We start from the raw sequence: 22,500 nt of genomic DNA on the forward strand, positions 1-22,500 counted from the left end.
ACACACACACACACACACACACACACACACACACACACACACACTGTTTAATGTTATATAATAATAATAATAATAATAATACATTTAATTTAGAGGCGCCTTTCAAGACACCCAAGGTCACCTTACAGAGCATATAGTCATCATTCAAAACTATGTAAAACAGACTAGGAATAAAAGGAAAACAGAGGTTAAACATGAAGAATAATAATAATTAATAACACTCAAAGACGCCTAAAGTGAAGGGGGGACCTCACTAACCACCACCAATATGTAGCACCCACTTGGGTGATGCACGGCAGCCAATCGGTGCCAGAACGCTCACTACACACCAGCTTGAGGTGGAGAGTTAGGGATGAGGTGGAGAGTGAGGGAAAAGAACATTTAAACACTATCGACCATATTTAAACACTATCGATCACATTTAAACAATATCGACCATATTTAAACACTATCGATCACATTTAAACACTATCGACCATATTTAAACACTATGGACCACATGTAAACCCTATCGACCACATGTAAACACTATCGCCCACATTTAAACACTATCACCCACATTTAAACACTATGGACCACACGTAAACCCTATCGACCACATTTAAACACTATCGCCCACATTTAAACACTATCGCCCACATTTAAACACTATGGACCACATTTAAACACTATGGACCACATGTAAACCCTATGGACCACATGTAAACCCTATCGACCATATATAAACACTATCGACCACATTTAAACATGTAAACCCTATCGACCACATTTAAAAAACTATCGACCACAATTAAACACTGAATATATCACTGCAAACTATAAATATAGCATCCATGTTGAGTTTAACTCGTGTTGTGTGTGTCAAACCCGTGTTGTGTATGTTGTCTAACTGAATGTGATTCCAGGGACTCTGTCTCCCGTGTCGCCGTGGCGATGGCTGCTGTCCCTCCTGGTCCCACTGGTGCTGGCTATCAGGGCCGTGAAGAGGCGGAGCTTAGACTGGACCGGAGCGCTGGGAGGTGAGCTCCCATTGGTTAGGAACACACTCACTAACTCACTCACTGCTCACTCACTCACTCACTTGTCGCCCACTGCTTACTCAAAAATAAAGCAAGCTATCTTTGACTTCCCATAGATCTCGGAGGGCTTCCTCAGTTATCTTCTCTATCTTCAGTATATTGGGAGAGTCTGGATTATGGATTACGTCTCTGATAGGGATGGGCATTTGAAGAAATTTTCTTGATCGAGCATCGCTAGAGTTATCGATCAATTATCGATTAATCATTAACTTTTTCTATGTTTTTTTTCTAATGTTTTTATCAATGAAATCTTTATTCCAACAATAATGTATGGGCCAAAATTAATACAATACAGTTAACTTGAAGACCTACAACTGTTTAACAGTTTTAAAATAATAAATACAGGCATTATAGGTTATAGGCCTATGCGGCGCTCGTAAAGTCCGAACAATGCGCCTACACGCGCTCTTAAAGGTTTGGAAACGATTCAACAAGACTAAATCTGTACCCTATTCCAATTACAATAAGTAGCTAATTTATCGGACAAAAATAATCAAACAAAGGCAGTAGGCTAAAAGTGGGCATTAAACTGTATAACTGTTTTGAAAAAAAGGGGGGGAAAAGGCCGACATATAATGCCTAAAGGCTGCAGCCGGCACGCGGAAAAGGCTCGCAACAAAAAGATGAGCCACCCATTTACAAACAATTGCATGAACTAGTCTATCTAAAAGCAATACCTTATTGAACATATATAAGGCGGAACTTGTTGCTAAAATATCACAGTTTTGGCAAAATGTAACGACTCCAAGAGGCACCAAGCCGAAAGAAAAGCGGAGCGAGAGACAACACACATTAAGAAAAAAAAAAAGAGCGACTCACATACGGTGGTGACTGTCCCTACTGTCCATACAGTAACTCCAGCCTACATATTTTTGTTTAGGAATATAAGCATGTTAACATGCTCGGGGGTCAGACGCGAACGCAGCCTTGTAACTGTCAGTAGCAGAAAACACCCGCTCTGACGGGACCGAAGTTGCGGGGATGCAGAGGTATTGTCGCGCTAACTTTGACAGCCTGGGGAACCTTCTTCCATTCACTTTCCACCAGTCGGCAGGGTTATATTCAATTAAATGCTTCAAGACTCACAGTATGCAACACAACGTCCTTTTGATCGATAACAATATAAATTGATCGACGCATTTCTTAACGATCAATTATCGAGCATCGATTAATTATGCCCATCCCTAGTCTCTGAGGTGATGAGCAACGTTAACTGTGTTAACGTGTAGTGGGATGTGGGGCTCAGTCACGGTAACACGTCTGTTGTTAAACATGAACCAGCAGCTCTCCAATACATGCATTCTCTTACTCAGTACTCACTAAGAGTAAGTGACTCAGTACATACTAAGAGTTAGTAACTCAGTACTTTATAAGAGTTATTAACACACTACTTACCAAGAGTTAGTAACTCAGTAGCAACACTTTTTCTTATTTAATAAATATTTTTTATTTATTTTTAAACGGTCACGATCAATATTCATCTTTAATCGATCGTGTCTTGCGTTCTCTTTTTATGTTTATTTCCTCTAACGGGAGCGTTATGTGAGCAGTGTCCTATCAGGCGTGGATCCCTGTCCGACTACAGAGGGCCGCTTATACTAGACGTTGGCTCCTTTAATCGATTAGCACAGTGGACTGAATGTCATAATTCTCCCACGTCACACGTCAGCGTGGCGCTGTGAGAGACGAAAGGGTCGGATCAACACACTCATTCATCCCTTCAAAGTCCAAATCCATCTCTACAGAGACAGCTTTTCATAAATTGTGGCCCGCCTCCAACACAATCTCAGTCTGCAGTCTGCTCACAAGACTTCAGATTCTCGGAATAAAACCCTGAAGATTAGATTAAATTATATGACCTGTCAAATGATATTTTTTTCTTTACATACGAAAGCTTTCTCATGCTAGGCGGTGATGGTCGGTCACTTGGTTCCTAGGGGTGATAATTAGAGTTGGGTTTAGGTATTGACAGTCATATGATCTATAATGTGTGATATTAGGTGTATGTGTATATATATATATATATATATATATATATATATGTGTATATATATATATATATATATATATATATGTGTGTGTGTGTATATATGTGTGTATATATATATATATATATATATATATATATTAGGGCTGTTGGAACAAATTTCCGGAGTCTAATATAAATTGAATAGTAAAGAATGTCTACTAATGGAATGCTGAAATGAGGCTAGGAGTTGTTCCAATGCTACAATGCTATGTTCTATGTTGCTATTAGAAGATAACATTTTAATGTTATGTTATAATGCTGTAATGCTATGTTATAATGCTATGATGGCATGTTATAATGGTATATTAACATGAAGGGTGATGTTACAGCGGTGCTGGTGGGCTTCGTGCTGTGCATGGCCAACCTCAGCTTCTTCGTCTCGCTGCTCTTCTTCTTCTACTCTTCGTCTCGGCTCAGCCGCTGGGGAGGCGGGGTCAAGAGCAAGATCGACGCCAACTACAAGGAGGGTAGGTCAAAGCCTTTAAACACTGGTTTATAGACACTTGTTTATGTACGGCATAGGAGTTAATCAGATCTCTCCGCCTCTCTCTTTCTCTCTCCCCCCCCCCCCCCCCCCCCCCCAGGAGGTCAGAGGAACTGGGTGCAGGTGTTTTGTAACGGAGGCGTTCCCGCAGAGCTCGCTCTGCTCTACATGATCGAGGTAATGATGACAGAGTAACATGTTAGCTCCTCTTCATCTGGATGAAGGGAGTAGCATGTTAGCTCCTCTTCCAACTGAGAGTAACAGAGTAGCATGTTAGCTCCTCTTCCATCTAGATGAGCATGTTAGCTCCTCTTCTAACTGAGAGTAGCATGTTTGCTCCTCTACCACCTGAGATGAATAGCGTAGCATGTTAGCTCCTCTACCACCTGAGAAGAATAGCGTAGCATGTTAGCTCCTCTACCACCTGAGATGAATAGGGTAGCATGTTAGCTCCTCTACCACCTGAGATGAATAGGGTAGCATGTTAGCTCCTCTACCGCCTGAGATGAATAGCGTAGCATGTCAGTTACTCTTTCATCTGGATGAACAGAGTAGCATGTTAGCTCCTCTACCACCTGAGATTAATAGCGTAGCATGTTAGCTCCTATACCACCTGAGATTAATAGCGTAGCATGTTAGTTCCTCTACCACCTGAGATGAATAGGGTAGCATGTTAGCTCCTCTACCGCCTGAGATGAATAGCGTAGCATGTTAGCTCCTCTACCACCTGAGATGAATAGCGTAGCATGTTAGCTCCTCTGTTACAGGCGGGTCCCGGGGAGCTCCCTGTGGACTTCAGTCAGCACTACTCAGCCTCCTGGATGAGTCTGGCCCTGCTGGGGGCCCTGGCCTGCAGCACCGGGGACACCTGGGCCTCGGAGGTCGGGCCCGTCCTCAGCCAATCACGGCCCAGACTCATCACCACCTGGGAGGAGGTGCCCGCAGGTGAGCCGCTGTGACCAATCAGGGCTAGAGTCGTTGAGTTCACGTCGTTAACCAGACATGTCGTTGTGTGAATCTTCTGAGGAAGCTGTGGCTGCATTAGCCAAGAGCATGCTAATGCTAATGCTAGCTAGCAGGCAAGGTGTCATGTCCCTGGGCCGCTTTGAAGCTTGTGACTGGTTGAAAAGGGACTGATGGTTTGGTTTGGATGTGACCACTGTCGTCAGAGAGGTCCTTTACCTTTTGGAGATGCACGTTTTTTAAATGTGGGATCCAGATTGCCAGGAAAACACTCTTTGCAGGTTGCCTTACAACAATGTGAGCCACTGTTGCCATGGTTACATGCTGCTACTAGGAATAAAGGAGACGGTTTGACACCGCAAGAGCAAAACCCAACGACAGCTCTGTTATTATAACTCTAGATCTATGATAGTTCTGTTCTAGATCTATGATGGTTTTGTTGTTATTCAAGCAAGCTCAAGCAATTGCTGGAAAAAAAAGGTTTGTAAAACGCTGCTGTGCACCACTGAGCCGTTTGGATTGTGGGCGGGGCCCTCGTTGATTGGTGCATTGCTGAAATTTTCAGAGCGCACAAGAGTGTGCACGTGACAAGCCCATAAGGCAAAGCCTGTATTAAATAGAATGTCCTTCTGTATAAGCATGGGCTAGTGTTAGCATGTCCTCTCCTGTCTTAGCATGGGCTAGTGTTAGCATGTCCTCCCCTGTCTTAGTATGGGCTATTGTTAGCATGTCCTCTCCTGTCTTAGCATGGGCTAGTGCTAGCATGCGCTAACCTGCTCCTCCCCTCAGGTACTAACGGAGGCGTGACCTCCGTGGGATTGTTTGCCAGCTTCCTTGGTGGCCTCGCTGTGGGTGCGGCTTACTTTGTTAGCCAGCTGCTTTTTGTCAACGACTTGAACCTGGCCAATCCACAGTGGCCAATCATATTGTACGGGGGCGTCGCCGGTTTATTGGGATCCCTTCTGGACTCCTTCCTGGGAGCCAACATGCAGTATTCAGGTATGAGCTAACGCTAGAAATTGAGTGCTAACATGCAGTTTATAGCTTGGAGCAACCCACTAACGTGTGTGTGTGTGTGTGTGTGTGTGTGTGTGTGTGTGTGTGTGTGTGTGTGTGTGTGTGTGTGTGTGTGTGTGTGTGTGTGTGTGTGTGTGTGTGTGTGTGTGTGTGTGTGTGTGTGTGTGTGTGAAGGTTTCGACAGCAGCGTGGGGAAGGTGGTGAGCTACGAGTCGATGACCACCCGACATATCAGTGGGAAACCCGTCCTGGACAACAACGCCGTCAACCTGTTCTCCTCCCTGCTGGTCGCACTCATCCTGCCGGGCCTGGCCTGGGGCGCCTGGCCGCAGTAGACCCAACCCACCACCAGCCTCCCCCTGTAGACCCCACCCTCCACCACCACCAGCCTCCCCCTGTAGGCCCCACCCTCCACCACCACCACCCTCCCCCTGTAGACCCCACCCTCAGCCACTTGCCGCCCCCCCCAGACATCTATGGAGTCGTCCTGACCTTCTCTGAACCTCAGTGTCTTCTTGTGTGTAATATTTTTATCATGATGATGAATGTGATTCTGGAATGTTTACATGATTTAAGGTGCAATGTAATGTAACATGCATCTCAAATTGAACACTAAATTAAAAACCTTCATTTAAAAAAAATTGGGGGATGGGATTTGATTGTGGATGGTCAGAGTGACTGTTTCCTATTGGCTAACGGCCCTAAGTGTGTGGAGATGCAAGTTTTAAAAGAAACATTATTTAACCATCTAAACGATGAAGGGTCTGCATCAAAAAAAGCAAATACTGTTCGATTTTTTTAATGTGTTTCGCTTCTACACAATTACCTTCGTAAGCATCTTGGTTTTGTTATCGAATTGTAATCATTTTAAAGACAAACTCACTACTTTCCTTTCTTCACCTCAGTAAGCTGTCAACATTAAACAAGTTCAATAAAAATGCATTTCTGCTTTAGTTGTCACGGTTTGATTTGACAAGATTCTCACCTGAATCTCATCACGCCAGACTAATTGACCTGCTAATGAGGTTCAGCTGAGAGGCTTGACGTGCTGAAGCGCAGCTATCTTCATGACATGCTAGAATTGATCAGATTCAGCACTCTGTAAAGATTTGGCAGCTCTTATAAGAGCCTTCAGGGTGTCAAGGCGGGTTTCTGAATCACTTCGTGGGCAGTAAGACGGCCTGGGCGGTGGTCACTGCACCCAGGAGTTCGGTGAGCTCCTCGTCGTTGCAGTAGCAGTCCAATTTATACATGCGATGCCCACGAGGTGGCCGTATTACGTCTTAAACTTATATCTGATAATGGTAGCGTCAAATCGCCTGCTTCTGGCTCAGTCGTCTTATTACAGCTAATTATTTTAATCAGGGCATTGGACGTTTTGGGAAAATGATTTTAAGTATCACATTTCAACAGTTACGATTCTGCTACTTATGTCAGTGGCCTCCCTTCTGTACAAAATTAAGTATTTGAAAGTAAACGTCTAAATGTGGATAACCCGGGCAAAAACAAGTCTGTTCCTTAACCCCACCGCCAATCTTAATATAAATCTATTGTGATGGAATCCTTGTGTCGTAGTCACTTATTTTGATTTAGAAACATGTTCGATTAGTCATGTGAAATTGTATTATTTATGAATGCATTCTAATCAAGTAGGCCTATCACAGAAAGACCTATACAATCTTATTAAATGTATTATTAATCAGTGCAAATTGTATTTCAATGTAGCACATTCAATGTCGATGGAGGGCACAATTTTTGCATAAAAGTTGTCGCTTGGCCTCAGCCAGGAAGGATAAATAAGGAAAGATCTTCAGTGTATTTGGTGGCTCTTAAAAGAGCCGTTGTTGGGATGTGACGCGGTCGCCTTATGCTCGCTCTCCGCGGATGCGGCGGGCCAGCTGGATGTCTTTGGGCATGATGGTAACCCTCTTGGCGTGGATGGCGCACAGGTTGGTGTCTTCGAACAGGCCGACCAGGTAGGCCTCGCTGGCCTCCTGAAGAGCCATAACGGCGGAGCTCTGGAAGCGGAGGTCGGTCTTGAAGTCCTGAGCGATCTCCCTCACCAGGCGCTGGAAGGGCAGCTTGCGGATCAGCAGCTCGGTGGACTTCTGATACCGGCGGATCTCTCTCAGGGCCACGGTCCCGGGCCTGTAACGATGGGGCTTCTTCACGCCGCCGGTGGCCGGGGCGCTCTTACGGGCCGCCTTGGTGGCGAGCTGCTTCCTGGGCGCTTTGCCACCGGTGGACTTACGAGCGGTCTGCTTGGTTCTGGCCATGGCTGGTTAGATGTGGTTCGTCTTGACGATGTGTGCTCCTCTCTGGGCTGCAGGAGACTATATACCAGAAGCAAACAAACGCTAGACGCTGATTGGCCGTTTTGAAGAATGCGTAGAGGCTAAAACGTATGCTATTGGATGAAGCTCGGTTTTCACGTCACATGTGACTCGTCCCCTAACTATACAGAGAAAAGCTACAACTACGTTTGTGTGTACATTTTAAGTATACGTCAAATGTGTCCATAGTCTGTACAATTTAAGCTATTTGGTCAACATTTGTTGAATAACAAAAGTGAACAGTACAAAATTAAATATGTAACGAATGTACTATAAAAATGTATTTGATCAATATTTCTCGATTGTGCCCATACGGTTAGGCGGGAAAATTCAAACGCCAATTCGCCATGGCTAATGATCTTATATTTGGTCCAAATCAGTTGCGGTATGTAGCAACGTGGTTTAAATGTGTTGATTTGATTCCAACATTAAATATTGTTCCCTAACATATTTGCGACGGATTTTTTTTCTTTTTTCGAACAGCTGTAGGCCTACTATGGAGCGTGAGATTGGCCGGAGGATCGGAGCAGCGGGGGCGGTATTGCGTTCGCTAGGAACGGATGTAAGGATGCCCACTGGACGCCTCCCTTGGGAGGTGTTTCATGCACGTCCAGTGGGGAGGAGACCTCGGGGAAGACCCAGGACTAGGTGGAGAGATTACATCTCAACACTGGCCTGGGAACGCCTCGGGATCACCCCCGTCAGTTGGTCAATGTGGCCCGGGAAAGGGAAGACGGGGGCCCCCTGCTTGAGCTGGTCCCCCCGCAACCCGACCCCGGATAAGCGGAAACTCAAAACAAATTTCATTGAGGTATGTCGGTAGACAACAGAATCACTCTTTGGTAGATGTATGTGGCTCTTAAAAGAGCCTTTGTGGTTTGGGGGTGTAGTGTTTACTTCTTGGCGGGGGCTTTCTTGGCCGCCTTGGGCCTGCCGACCTTCTTCGGGGCAGCCTTCTTGGCCGCGGGTGCCTTCTTGGCGACGGGCTTCTTGGCGGCCTTCTTGGGCGTTGCCTTTTTTGGGCTCTTGGCCGCCTTCTTGATCAGGGTTTTCTTGGCCGCTGCGGGCTTCTTCGCCTTCACCGGAGACTTCTTGGCGGCTGCCGTCTTCTTGGCCACCACCTTCTTCGGGGATTTCTTGGCGACGGGTTTCTTAGCAGCGGGCTTCTTGACTTTCAGTGCAACCTTCTTAGCGGCTGGCTTCTTGACCTCGGTCTTGCTGATCTTGAAAGAACCAGACGCTCCGGTTCCCGTAGCCTGGAGCAGAGTTCCGTTGGCCACCAATTTCTTCACCGCGACCTTGACGCGGTTATTGTTCTTCTCCACGTCGTAGCCGCCGGCAGCCAGAGACTTCTTCAGCGATGAGAGGGAAACTCCGCTGCGCTCCTTTGAGGCGGTCACGAATTGAACAATCTGGTCGCTCACACTGGGACCGGCTTTCTTCGGCTTGGCTGCGGGCTTCTTCTTAGCGGCTTTGGCCGGGACAGCGACGGCGGGTGGGACTTCAGCCATGGTGGAGTAATAGTTCTAGTACGAGTGTCTGTATGAGAAGTATTGCTGAGCGGCGCCGGTGGGCTGTCCTTATACGCACGATGAGAACCGTACAGACTCAGTCACACAAGCGCTTCAGCGGGCGTCAGAAAGGTCGGGTCGTTTGTGTTTTCTCCTTGATTCAATTCGGGTGAAATTCAAAGACTACGCGAATATTTGCCCCTTTGCATCAATAAACTACAAGAACACATGTTAAACTTGATATGTACCGAGTTTTATGCGCCACATGTTCAGAGAATATGATAAAAAAAAACATTATATTGTGACGTGACATGGTTATGACAGCGCCTAAGTTTCTTTAAGATTCATTTTTTAACCACATAGCGACGTTGTTAATGCGGACAGACTTGAGACATGAGAGAGACTTCGGACAAACATGTTACTCTGAGCAACGTTTGAGAGAGGACGGTAATTAGGGTTACAATTAACCTTTTTAGTGGCTTGTAAACACACGATCTAGGTCTCTTGCGTTATAAGGGCCCACAGAGCATCTGTAATATTGGGGAGAGTGGATTTAAACTGAGCCAGCGGGTCAGTTGACTCATCCCCTGTATTTAGGCAACTGTATACTTTATTTTTTTCATTTAACCATGAATGCAGGAAGCACCAATCAATTATATCTGGCTGTGATGGAGAGAAGCACATGTTAAAGTTGGTATAATGACTATGTCAAAGCAAATGTATCCACGAGGAAAAATATGTCATACATGTAGGTGATTTGCTGAGGTATAAAACCATGGGAATAATTTAGGCAACGATTAGCCTGAATTTTTAAACTGGGCAGTTTCCGTAATGGTGGCTGTGTGGGGCAATGTGAGCCAAATGCTGGGGGGTAGGTTGAGCCAGTTGTTCAGCTCACAGACACCACCATGATGCCCTGAACTTAAGTTAAGTTAAGGCTCTAAAGTATAAAGTGGTATTTCAATGTAGCATTACCTAACTGATTTTGTTTCTCATATTTTTAACATTGTAGAAAAGCCATCATGCCAAGAAAGGGAAAGGATCCCGACCAGCACTGGATATCAAGGTTGGAGAATCATCAGAGCAGTGGAAAAACAATGGAATATTTACAGGTTTTATATTGTTTAACATTACCATGAGAAAATATATACGACTATTTGGAAAAGGGAAATGCATTCAACGTGAAAGAGTAAATCGGTCAATTTACCCCCCATGGCTCAACCTACCCCCAAACTGCGGTTGAGCCACAAGACTTATTTTTTTAGGAGAAGTTATGTTTTCACAGACCTATGTCATATGCATTGTTATCATTTGGATGGACATCCTAAAATAAATGTGTGCTTTCATAGAAAAAATTGCTTATCTTACCCCACTCTCTCCTACAATATAACATTGGTAATGGAAGGAGTCTGAGTTTTTTTTCTGGTGTCCGCCATATCAGAAATCAGTCGAAACTATGCAACTATATTTACTTTTTCTTTAATTTTGACAACCTCCCTGAACTAAGATGAAGGCCACCTTGTATTTTTAATGCACCCATTCAAGTTTCTACCTAGACTGTACAAATCTAGTGTGTTCATGTACCATTTTAATCAATGCTCAGCTGTTAAATAGGCTCAAACGTTTTGGATCGCGGTTTTAAATCAGCCTACTTGTATTTGACAGGACAAATACTCAAGGAGACAACGACTATGTATGCTATTGTGAGACATACCACGGGAAGGGTAACTTAGAGGCTATTTAATAGTTACAGGAAACACCGGCAAACTGATCGACTCTACCCGGCGGCCAATGTGTTAGCGTATAACCCCATCTGGAGGCAGTTCATAGTCAGAAGGAAAGATCTTAGGCAGAATTGCGTGGTCCTTAAAAGGACCGTTGGATTGGTTGTAAATTGTCAGTTTACTTGGAGCTGGTGTACTTGGTCACCGCCTTGGTGCCCTCAGACACGGCGTGCTTTGCCAACTCCCCGGGGAGCAGCAGGCGGACGGCGGTCTGGATCTCCCTGGAGGTGATGGTGGAGCGCTTGTTGTAGTGAGCAAGGCGAGAGGCCTCACCGGCGATACGCTCGAAGATGTCGTTGACGAAGGAGTTCATGATCCCCATCGCTTTGGAGGAGATGCCGGTGTCGGGGTGGACCTGCTTCAGCACCTTGTACACGTAGATTGCATAGCTTTCCTTCCTGGTCTTGCGACGCTTCTTGCCGCCCTTGACTGCGGTCTTGGAGACAGCTTTCTTTGAGCCTTTCTTCGGCGCGGATTTGGGTCCTGGATCAGGCATGATGAAGCTAAAATCAGAATGGGGCCAGCGTTTGGCTGCCATAATTATAGGAGGCACATGCAAATCAACAGTGTTGGTCCCTTTCTGTGATTGGCTGAAGAATAAGGAACGCGCGACCATGCGGCGCTGGGCGGTATCACAACTTTACAGCAAATGATTGGCACACCCTCTCAACCACAACATTTAATAGTTCAACTAAACGTTTAAACAGCTTCATAGTTGATCTCATCTCAGACGTTTACTGGTTAGATTTTTACTGGTCCAGCTGGCCGGTTCAGTATACAAACCCATATCAAAACATGGCTTAAATTAAAGCTTTAAACAAAGCTCAATATTTGTTATATCAATGGATTACGTTGCTGGTTAACCAATAGACATTGTTTCCTGTTCAATTCAATCTTGAGTGAAAGCATTGTACTTATTGGTTGGACTCGATCGGTCAATCTTTTCAAGGTATACATCTACGGTAGAATTATCCCTGCCTCTTCAGCGCTTAAACGTTTCATCGAGGTTTGAGTTCATCGACGACGGGGTAGTCATTATTTAGTACCGATAAGGGGATTAATTTGTTTAAACTCATGACAACAATCCATGTTCTTATCAACATGAGAATCATTGACATAGGAACGATAAATGCAGGTTAGCTTTTCATGATATTTGGGCGGCTCTTAAAAGAGCCTTCGTTTGAGAGCAGGTGATCATGTTTAACCGCCGAAGCCGTACAGGGTGCGACCCTGCCTCTTCAGGGCGTAGACCACATCCATGGCGGTGACGGTCTTTCTCTTGGCGTGCTCGGTGTAGGTGACGGCGTCACGGATCACGTTCTCCAGGAACACCTTGAGGACACCGCGGGTCTCTTCGTAGATCAGACCGGAGATACGCTTCACACCACCTCGGCGAGCCAGACGGCGGATAGCTGGCTTGGTGATGCCCTGGATGTTGTCACGGAGAACTTTACGGTGGCGCTTAGCGCCGCCTTTCCCGAGTCCCTTTCCTCCTTTGCCTCGACCTGACATGATTCTGTAGGATATTGAGGTTGAAGTGAATTGTCCTATAAATCCTGCTCCGGGTTTATAAGGGCGGGTTGAGGACCTGAGAGAGACGAAGGGGGGGAGCTCCAGCACAGGCCGCGCCCAGTGTTCCGAGACCATCAATTTATTCATGGACTTCATTCATTTAACAACACTATACTATTTGTTTGTGCAGTCTGAAGCGGTTTTTATTAATTATTTATGTTAAACGTTTTCACTATTGATTACATGTATATAACACACAATAGTATACATGTATATACCACACAATACTATGAATTGTATAGTGTTTATTGTGTATTCATATTTATGTATGTATTGTGTGTGTATATATATATATGTATATATATATATATATATATATATATATATATATATATATATATATATATATATATATATATATATATATATATATATAGTAATTCTGAGGACTGCAAGACAGGAAGCGGATCGTGGACGGGGCGGATGTTGTAGCAGGAGGAGGAACTTGTAGCAAGAGGCGGGAATTGTAGTAACCAAATCACACAGAACTACATGAGATGTCAAACGAGCGTTCTCTGAGATGGTCTGCAGGTGGCTGCAGCGCCGATGGCTGGAGGTTTTCTAGCCTCCTCAACTCTAGGTTCAACTTCATGTGGTGTGTCCCAGCCTCGCTCCGACAGTTTTTTTTTTATAGTAGCCTACCGTTTGGTACAGTCGTGTGTGTCCCCCAGACTTTGAGCTACTTAAAGGGAGATCAGTTCACGGAATTGAAAGTCTCTTTCCTAGAGAATAAAGACATTCCCTTGAAATCAGTTTTTTCTTCTTCTGAGCTTGTCTGTTACATATTGCCAACATTGACAATTTGTCCACTCATTCATTATGTGCAGTACGTGTTTTGTGGCCCACAGGTTGGTAAACACTGCATAAGCAGTCACCTCAATGTGTGGCAGTAATGGACATGTTAATGGCGTATCTTCTTGATAGATGAGAGAAGTACAGAGGATTTCCTCATCCAGACATTCATGACAGGTTGACAGCTTAACAACAGGTAATAATAGTAAGTGTTCGGCGGCGGAGGTAGGCCTACTCCACCTTCACTGCTCTGCCGTGCCAGAATATTACATCTAATCGAGAAAAGTGCTGTGAATAATAAAGGGACAGTAGTCCTACAGTATACAGTCTGCCTACTGAACCAAACTATTACGGGCTCCTACTTCCCCAAACGTCGACCACAACCTGAACCGATACATTACATTTTTCTGCACCTGATTAGTCACCCAGGAACAGACGGACGTGTTTGAACGCAATGCTGGGGCGATATAGGCTGTACGAAGCGGTTCTGTGTTGTGTTCTACCATACCGTCGGTCCAGATATTTCCTTATTATTCCTTATCCTAACATCACAGTCATTGAATCATCTACACACAACTAGGTTCACAATTCGACAAAATAAAACATTGTGTCCCATGTAACAGCAACAAGGACATTTTATAACAATATTTAAGGCGTAACATATCTACTATCTGTACAGTAGTGTTTTAATATAGAGTCTGATTTGTTACTATTCAGATCATTTGATATTTTGTACATAGGATTCTATGTAAAATAACGAGGTTCAAAGAAACCGTTTTTTAGAATCAATCTCATTATAAAATATAAATTTTATGTCAATGCATGCATGACCAATCAAGGTCTAGGCAAGGCAAGGCAACTTTATTTATATAGCACTTTTCATACACAAGGCAGACTCAAAGTGCTTCACATTGAGTCTACATAAATATTGTGTATCCTTCGAAAGATAATTCTCTATAGAGCAGTGTCCGTTTGGATGGTTACGACATTTTTTTAATCAAAACCTCTATGGAGAAATTGAATGGGATTTTTACCTCCGGAACCACACTGTTGCGTTCAGTCCCGTGACTGAAGTCATGACGTAGGGAGCGGCGTGTGACGCGTGTCCGTCGACCCGCCCATCGCCCGGGTCTCCATCGGCTCCGTAAACACTTCGATGTGAGCCGTGTGACCTCGGCTCTGTTCGTGTTCTTCCTCTTTGTGGTGAGCCGTGATCCTCGGCTCTGCTCGCGTTCTTCTCGGGGTGTCCTCAATTTACTCGGGGTTCATAGGTAAGCACGTGACCGATACGGGGATACATTCAGCGGCGCGCGGTAGAACTGACTCCTCTACCACGGGTCGCTTTCAGTCCAACTGCCTGGCTCAGCTGTCAGTACTAGTACATTAGTAAACTTACGTCTTAACTTATACAACGCTACTTTGGTTTACACCTTAACTAATACACCTTAACTAGTCAACCTTAACTGGTGTCTACTAGTACAGCGTAACTAGTCCACCTCTACTGTGTTTTCTACTAGTACACCTTAACTACCTCTACTGGTTTCTCTTCTAGTACACCTTTACTACCTCTACTGGTGTCTCTACTAGTACACCATAACCAGTACACCTTCACTAGTCCACCTAGACAGTCTGATGTGGTTTCAATTTGACTGCTATCCTGTTGACGTCCAGGGTGGAGAGTAGATCTACAGGTTATTATATCTGTTGTACATCTATATTACAGGTTCTGTCTGTTGTACAGCTTTATGCTATGTTAATGAATGTTGTACATCTATAGTACAGGATCTATCTGTTGTACATCTATAGTACAGGTTGTATCTGTTGTACAACTATCTCACTGTATATTATGTGCTAGAAAATGTTCCTGATGAAGGAGAATTGTATATATAGAGGTGGGACTTGAGCCAGTGGTCTCTACGTCTGCTGATCTCAGGGGTCGAAAGTCGAAGGTAACCATGGACGAGGAAGGGGGCGTGTCCACGGATGACGAGGCCCCGCCCACCTACTGCGTCACGCGCCCGGCGTTCAATGAGCATCGACTTCAAGATGAGCTCCTCCATCGCCGCCAGAGAGTGGAGACCTCCATCAAACACAGGCTGGCCCAGAGACTCAGGTACTGTCTAACCCCTACCTGCTCCTTCATGACCTGTCTCTGTACTGTCAAACCCCTACCTGATCCTTAATGACCTGTCTCTGTACTGTCAAACCCCTACCTGATCCTTAATGACCTGTCTCTGTACTGTCAAACCCCTACCTGATACTTAATGACCTGTCTCTGTACTGTCTAGCCCCTACCAGATCCTTAATGACCTGTCTCTGTACTGTCTAGCCCCTACCAGATCCTTAATGACCTGTCTCTGTACTGTCTAGCCCCTACCAGATCCTTAATGACCTGTCTCTGTACTGTCTAGCCCTTACCTGCTCCTTAATGACCTGTGTATGTACTGTCTAACCCCCTACCTGCTCCTTAATGACCTGTCTCTGTGCTGACTAACCCAGGGATGGGCGACTTTCATTATAAGAGGGACACAATATTTCATCATCATCAGAAGGCCACATGACGTGCACTAATCGGATATGAGAGAAGCTACAAAATAATTAAAAATAAGAACAAAACGTATGTATATATATGTCTGTATGTTTATTGAACCAACATAGATACATTTTAGATTATCCATGCTCAAATGCAATGTTTCAAAAGAAACTAGAACAGGCACATGAGTGATTCGTTTTTTTTCAGTGCAAAGGGCTCATATCATCATTCAATGATGGCACAAAACTGAAAACAGTGTCCCAACATTAAGTGTAACCACTAGCATCATATTCAGTGCATCTTATTTTTGCCCCCACTCCACTTTCTGAATCAACACACATTTCCCCCACACACATGGCCAACCTCACCCACAGCAGGTATCCTAAATCAGGCTCTCTCTTAAGGAGAAACTTGTGGTTTCGCCTGCTGGCGCACAATAGACTGAAAATCGATGTCAATCTTTGTGCATCCAATCCGCATCAGATGAAAAAGAGTGTCGTCCGTGAGCCTGTTTCTCCCTTTTGACTTAATGTGCTTCATTATTGAAAAACGTCTGTCACAAATGTAAGTGCTCCCAAACATGCTGGCCATTGAGAGAGCAAAATCCCTGAGGAGTGAAAAACGTGCCTCTGGTAGCAGTCTCCAAAATGAAATGCCTCTCTCAGTTTCGAACCGCAGAGTTCGAGCTGCAGTTCTGATGGGTGTTCGTTCGCTGACAGCACCAGAGAGAGGGTCGGTGAATAACGCAATCCGTGGTTGCGTCACGTGAAACTCTTGGAAACGATCGTTAGACTGCTCCTGCAATTTTTCAATCTCGGCCCTGTACTTCTGAGTTAGTGGCTCAACTTCTGAATTAGTTTCTCGACTACTTCAGATTCAACTTACTACAATTTTGCCATCTGACAATGGCTTCCTTGTTTTGGCAAGCTCCAGCGAGACAGCATGAGACACTTTGAGTGCCGATTCCTGTGTAGTTGTGGCTCTGGTAAAAAGTCTGTGTTTCCACCAACCACTAACATATCCTACATGGTTTTATTATAGCCCGATCCTTAAATCGTTCGACGAAACCTCATCCGTGAGGGCATACACAACAGGGATGGTCGCACAGTGGAATGCTGGTGGAAAACCAGTGGACGAGCGCTGGGTGGAGATGTACGTGCATTTATGCATAATATGTTGCACGCCTCAGTTTGCGATGTGTCTGCCTGGCACAAATGCTCCAATTGAGCGGATCTTTTCCATAATAAAAAATACTTGGACTGACGAGAGGAACCGCATGACCGTTAACGGCGTTGCTTGTTACACAGACCAATTTTGATGACGCCAAATTCACTCCTCAAACAAATATGGGTAGGGTAGTTTGAAGAGCTTTTGTCTCTCTCTTTTGGATCGCGGGCGGCCAGTTGCCCATCCCTGGTCTAACCCCTACCTGCTCCTTGATGACCTGCCTCTGTACTGTCTAACCCCTACCTGCTCCTTGATGACCTGCCTCTGTACCGTCTAACCCCTACCTGCTCCTTGATGACCTGCCTCTGTACTGTCTAACCCCTACCTGCTCCTTGATGACCTGTCTCTGCACTGTCTAACCCCTACCTGCTCCTTGATGACCTGTCTGTGTTTATCTACGCCTCTTCATGGCTCGTTAGCGAGCTGGTGGCACAAAAGCAGCTAACCGTAACGTAGTAAACCTCTCCGCTCTGTTAATGATCTGCTGACTGCTGGTGTGTGTCGGATCCACTGGCCAGCGTCTCAGCAGCTGACCTCTGACCTCTGCGTCTGTGTCTCAGGGGTTAGAGCGGGTTGGCTGGCAACCGGCAGGTCGCTAGTTCGATCCCCTGCTCCTCCTAGCTGAGTGTCGAGGTGTCCCTGAGCGAGGCGCCTCACCCTGACTGCTCCCGACGAGCTGCCTGTCGCCTTGCGTGGTTGACACCGCCGTCGGTGTGTGAATGTGTGCGTGAACGGACAAAACTATGAGTGGCCACGGGTTAGCGCGGTATAAATGCAGTCAATTTTCCCGTTTACTCCGACCTCTGACCTCTGACCCCTGACCCCCCAGGTGCACCTCTCAGCGGGCCCGGGGGGTGGCGGTGCGGCTCCTCCCCATCCTGTCCTGGCTCCCCTCCTACCCGCTCCGCTCCTTCCTGTTCTACGACGTCATGTCCGGGCTGAGCACCGGCGTGGTGCAGCTGCCCCAGGGTACGCACGCTACACCGATGCACACTGCCACACGCTACACACTGCCACACGCTGCACACTCCACAACAACACACTGCCACACAACACAGTGCTGCACACAACACACACTGCGCACTGCTGCACACTCCACACTATACAAAAACACTGTTAGCACACACTACTTCACGCTACACACTACCACACTCTACACACTCCACGACAACACACTACTACACACGCTGCTAGCCTGCTACACAACACAGTACTGCACACAACACACACTACGAACTGCTGCACACTACACACTATACAAACAACACACTGTTAGCACACACTACTAGACACAACATACACTACCACACACAACACACTAGCCACGCAACACACTATTACCACACACTACCCGTGCTGCCCACAGTGTGAGTTCAGATCAACTGTTTGTTTAACAGTGAGAGATAAGGGCGGGGGGGAAGGTTCCACGATGGGAAGGTTCCAATGTGTGTGTGTGTGTGTGTTCGGTGTGTAGGTCTGGCCTACGCCATGCTGGCGGCGGTGCCCGCTGTCTACGGCCTCTACTCCTCCTTCTACCCCGTCCTCCTCTACACCTTCTTCGGGACGTCCCGACACATCTCCGTCGGTGAGCCCCAGGGTCAGGGGGTCAGGGGGTCAGAGGGTTAGGGGTCAGAGGTCAGAGGTCAGGGGGTCAGTGCTGCGACACCACTGGGTTCCCCGTGGCCCACCCCACCCTGGGCGCTGGTCCCCAGAGGTCCTGGGCTGCTGTTCCGGAGGGAACCAGAGCTTCTGGGACTGAGGAACCATCAGTGCCTCCTTAGAGGAGGAGCTGTACAGCCTCCTCCGCTGTGGCATCACCCTCTGACCTCTGACCTCTGACCTCCTGCCCGGTCCACAGGGCTCCTCCCGGAGCCACTGCTGGACCAGCGCCAGGCGTCCAGGGAGCGACTAGGAGGCTGGATAACTAGGAGTTAAGACGTGGAGGGAACGATTAATGGATTCTAACCGACATCGCAATGTAATAATAATAATAATAATAATACATTTAATTTAGAGGCGCCTTTCAAGGCACCCAAGGTCACCTTACAGAGCATAAAATCATCATAAATCGTTAAAAACAAGACATTGTGGAAAAACAAAACAAAACAAGCAAACAATCAAGACAGTGATCAGTTAGACGTTGTGTGCGAGTTTGAACAGGTGAGTTTTGAGTTGTGACTTGAAGGTTGTAATGGTGTCTGACTGTTTTATGTGTGGGGGGAGGGAGTTCCAGAGCCTGGGTGCTGAACAGCTGAATGACCGGGCACCCATTGTAATGAGTCGTGATGTGGGGATACATAGTTGTCCAGCAGAGGTTGAGCGGAGGGAGCGGGAGGGAGTAATAATAGGATGCGATTTGCAAATCGCAAAGGCTGCGATTATTATTTTTTTATCTATCTATCCAGGCCTAAAGGAAAGAGCAGTTTATATGTTCACTGCTTCCAATGTGTTGGTCATACTATAGAATGATGTATTGCTTGTTAAGTCAATAAGAGAAGAACATAAGGAACTTTACATAGATAATATTGGTCAAAATACGCAATATTGGTCCAAATAATCGTAATTCGATTATTTCCCCAAATGTTTCAGCCCTAGTGTAAATCTACGGGACATAGCTCTGGAGCAAGGCTTCAGCGTTTCTCGTGAATAGGTGCTTCTGTCGTCACGGTACATTGCAAAGTAGTCCGAGATTGCTCTTATCTTCATGGCCACTCCTTTGTCTGGCGTGTTTATCTTTGATGGATCATAAATCCTTCCCTGCCCTCGTCGTGAATCTGAGTCCACCCACCCAGTTGCAGAAGCAGGAAGGAAGGAAGAATAAAATAAAGATATTTTAAGGTTTTCATAAGTCAGCACGAAATTAAATTTAAGGCTGGGTTTTTTGTGCCAATACTTTATCACAATCAGTCCTCTATCACAGCTACAGTCTGTCCTTTATCACAGCTACAGTCTGTCCTCTATCACAGCTACAGTCTGTCCTTTATCACAGCTACAGTCTGTCCTCTATCACAGCTACAGTCTGTCCTTTATCACAGCTACAGTCTGTCCTCTATCACAGCTACAGTCTGTCCTCTATCACAGCTACAGTCTGTCCTTTATCACAGCTACAGTCTGTCTTTTATCACAGCTACAGTCTGTCCTTTATCACAGCTACAGTCTGTCCTTCATCACAGCTACAGTCTGTCCTTTATCACAGCTACAGTCTGTCCTTTATCACAGTTACAGTCTGTCCTCTATCACAGCTACAGTCTGTCCTCTATCACAGCTACAGTCTGTCCTCTATCACAGCTACAGTCTGTCCTCTATCACAGCTACAGTCTGTCCTTTATCACAGCTACAGTCTGTCTTTTATCACAGCTACAGTCTGTCCTTTATCACAGCTACAGTCTGTCCTTCATCGAAGCTACAGTCTGTCCTTTATCACAGCTACAGTCTGTCCTCTATCACAGCTACAGTCTGTCCTTTATCACAGCTACAGTCTGTCTTTTATCACAGCTACAGTCTGTCCTTTATCACAGCTACAGTCTGTCCTCTATCACAGCTACAGTCTGTCTTTTATCACAGCTACAGTCTGTCCTTTATCACAGCTACAGTCTGTCTTTTATCACAGCTACCGTCTCTCTTTTATCACAGCTACAGTCTGTAGCATGCACACTATCTGTTACATGTGTCAATAATCGTGTCGTGTAACTTCCTGTGTGTGTGACTCCCTGTGTGTGTGTGTGTGTGTGTGTGTGTGTGTGTGTGTGTGTGTGTGTGTGTGTGTGTGTGTGTGTGTGTGTGTGTGTGTGTGTGTGACTTCCTCTTTGTTACTTCCTCTTTATGCCCTCCTGTTTGTGACCTCCTGTGTGTGTGCCCTCCAGGTACGTTTGCGGTGATGAGCCTGATGATCGGGGGGGTGGTGGTGCGCGAGGCTCCTGACTCCATGTTCCCGATCCCCGCCGCCAACGGCAGCAACGTGTCCACCGTGGACCTGGGGGCCCGCGACGCCCAGAGGGTGCAGGTCGCTGTGGCCCTCACCACGCTGGTGGGCCTGATCCAGGTCAGACCCTGACCCTCGAACTTAACCTTAACCCCTGACCCCTGACCTTAACCCTAACCCCTGACCTTAACCCTAACCCCAGACCTTAACGCTGACCCAGAACTTAGCCCTGATCCCGACACCTACCTTAACCTACAACCTTAACCCTGACCCCTGACGCCGGTCTTACCCCTGACCCCTGACCCTTGCCTGATACGGGGCAGAACCTGCATTAGCACCTGTTCACTGCGCAGCGATCAGACGCTCTTACCGCTAAGCTGACAGACTGCAGCCAATCGGGCGGCGGTTCTCATGAAGCATCTGTATACAAAGGGAGCTGAACTGATGGCTACTTAGTGGTGGCTAACGCTACCTACTCAGCGTGCTATCATCCTGGTTGATCCTGTTAGCTACTGATTGTGCTCACGTCCTGTGGTTCCTGGGTGATGCTAGCTGCTCAGTGTGCTAACTCTCTGTGGTTCCTAGCTGCTGCTAGCTGCTCTGTGCTAACGCCCTGTGGTTCCTGGCTGCTGCTAGCTGCTCTGTGCTAACGCCCTGTGGTTCCTAGCTGCTGCTAGCTGCTCTGTGCTAACGCCCTGTGGTTCCTAGCTGCTGCTAGCTGCTCTGTGCTAACGCCCTGTGGTTCCTAGCTGCTGCTAGCTGCTCTGTGCTAACGCCCTGTGGTTCCTAGCTGCTGCTGGGCGCCCTGCGGCTGGGCTTCGTGGCGATCTACCTGACGGAGCCGCTGGTGCGCGGCTTCACCACCGCCGCCGCCATCCAGGTGTGCGTCTCCCAGCTGAAGTACCTGTTCGGGGTCCGGACCCCTCGATACAGCGGAGTGCTGGCCACCGTCTACGTACGTACGCCCGCATAATGTCACGCACCGTGAACGGATGTATGCTTATGAATGTAATTGTGTGTGTGTGTGTGTGTGTGTGTGTGTGTGTGTGTGTGTGTGTGTGTGTGTGTGTGTGTGTGTGTGTGTGTGTGTGTGTGTGTGCTTATGAATGTGTTTGTGTGTGTTTATGAACATGTGTGTGTGCTTGTGTTTATGAACATGGGGTGTGTGTGTGTGTTTATGAATTTGTTTGTGTGTGCGTGTGCAGACCCTGGTGGCGGTGGTGCAGGACCTTGGCAGCACCAACGTTGCCACGG

At 46.4% G+C, this 22,500-nt stretch overlaps 6 protein-coding genes across 9 annotated transcripts in view; 2 read left to right on the forward strand and 4 right to left on the reverse strand.

The window, feature by feature from the left end:
• tmem19 (transmembrane protein 19) overlaps positions 1 to 6,525 on the forward strand; it is a 7,166-nt gene extending 641 nt beyond the window's left edge. The window contains exons 3-8 of the mRNA XM_060049645.1: positions 906 to 1,019; positions 3,438 to 3,575; positions 3,693 to 3,769; positions 4,360 to 4,537; positions 5,345 to 5,554; positions 5,747 to 6,525. Of these exons, the coding sequence (XP_059905628.1) occupies positions 906 to 1,019; positions 3,438 to 3,575; positions 3,693 to 3,769; positions 4,360 to 4,537; positions 5,345 to 5,554; positions 5,747 to 5,907 (878 nt within the window). The 3' untranslated portion in view covers positions 5,908 to 6,525. The remainder of the gene's footprint in view (positions 1 to 905; positions 1,020 to 3,437; positions 3,576 to 3,692; positions 3,770 to 4,359; positions 4,538 to 5,344; positions 5,555 to 5,746) is intronic.
• Positions 6,526 to 7,314: 789 nt separating this feature from the next.
• On the reverse strand, positions 7,315 to 7,920 carry LOC132455672 (histone H3). The gene has a single exon (XM_060049579.1). It carries the CDS (start codon positions 7,846 to 7,848, stop codon positions 7,438 to 7,440), a length of 411 nt encoding a protein of 136 aa, XP_059905562.1. The 5' UTR covers positions 7,849 to 7,920; the 3' UTR covers positions 7,315 to 7,437.
• Positions 7,921 to 8,691: 771 nt separating this feature from the next.
• LOC132455671 (histone H1-like) lies at positions 8,692 to 9,468 on the reverse strand. The gene has a single exon (XM_060049578.1). It carries the CDS (start codon positions 9,414 to 9,416, stop codon positions 8,799 to 8,801), a length of 618 nt encoding a protein of 205 aa, XP_059905561.1. The 5' UTR covers positions 9,417 to 9,468; the 3' UTR covers positions 8,692 to 8,798.
• Positions 9,469 to 11,262: 1,794 nt separating this feature from the next.
• LOC132455673 (histone H2B 1/2-like) lies at positions 11,263 to 11,724 on the reverse strand. The gene has a single exon (XM_060049580.1). The coding sequence runs from the start codon at positions 11,694 to 11,696 to the stop codon at positions 11,319 to 11,321; it is 378 nt and encodes a 125-aa protein (XP_059905563.1). The 5' UTR covers positions 11,697 to 11,724; the 3' UTR covers positions 11,263 to 11,318.
• A 140-nt stretch (positions 11,725 to 11,864) lies between these two features.
• LOC132455674 (histone H4) lies at positions 11,865 to 12,764 on the reverse strand. Its single transcript, XM_060049581.1, has one exon. The coding sequence runs from the start codon at positions 12,710 to 12,712 to the stop codon at positions 12,401 to 12,403; it is 312 nt and encodes a 103-aa protein (XP_059905564.1). The 5' UTR covers positions 12,713 to 12,764; the 3' UTR covers positions 11,865 to 12,400.
• Positions 12,765 to 14,651: 1,887 nt separating this feature from the next.
• slc26a5 (solute carrier family 26 member 5) overlaps positions 14,652 to 22,500 on the forward strand; it is a 13,972-nt gene continuing 6,123 nt past the window's right edge. For 2 of the 4 annotated variants that reach the window (XM_060049613.1, XM_060049614.1), the window contains exons 1-7: positions 14,664 to 14,835; positions 15,498 to 15,677; positions 18,154 to 18,293; positions 18,799 to 18,909; positions 21,188 to 21,366; positions 22,037 to 22,201; positions 22,452 to 22,500. The exon at positions 22,452 to 22,500 is cut by the window's right edge and continues 187 nt beyond it. In XM_060049613.1, coding sequence (XP_059905596.1) covers positions 15,520 to 15,677; positions 18,154 to 18,293; positions 18,799 to 18,909; positions 21,188 to 21,366; positions 22,037 to 22,201; positions 22,452 to 22,500 — 802 coding nt within the window. In that variant the 5' untranslated portion in view covers positions 14,664 to 14,835; positions 15,498 to 15,519. Of the gene's footprint in view, positions 14,836 to 15,497; positions 15,678 to 18,153; positions 18,294 to 18,798; positions 18,910 to 21,187; positions 21,367 to 22,036; positions 22,202 to 22,451 lie in introns of all 4 variants that reach the window. The other 2 variants (XM_060049615.1, XM_060049612.1) reach the window with 2 other exon arrangements.

The sequence above is a fragment of the Gadus macrocephalus genome, chromosome 4 (assembly GCF_031168955.1).
Source record: "Gadus macrocephalus chromosome 4, ASM3116895v1".
NCBI classification, from domain to species: Eukaryota; Metazoa; Chordata; class Actinopteri; order Gadiformes; family Gadidae; genus Gadus; species Gadus macrocephalus.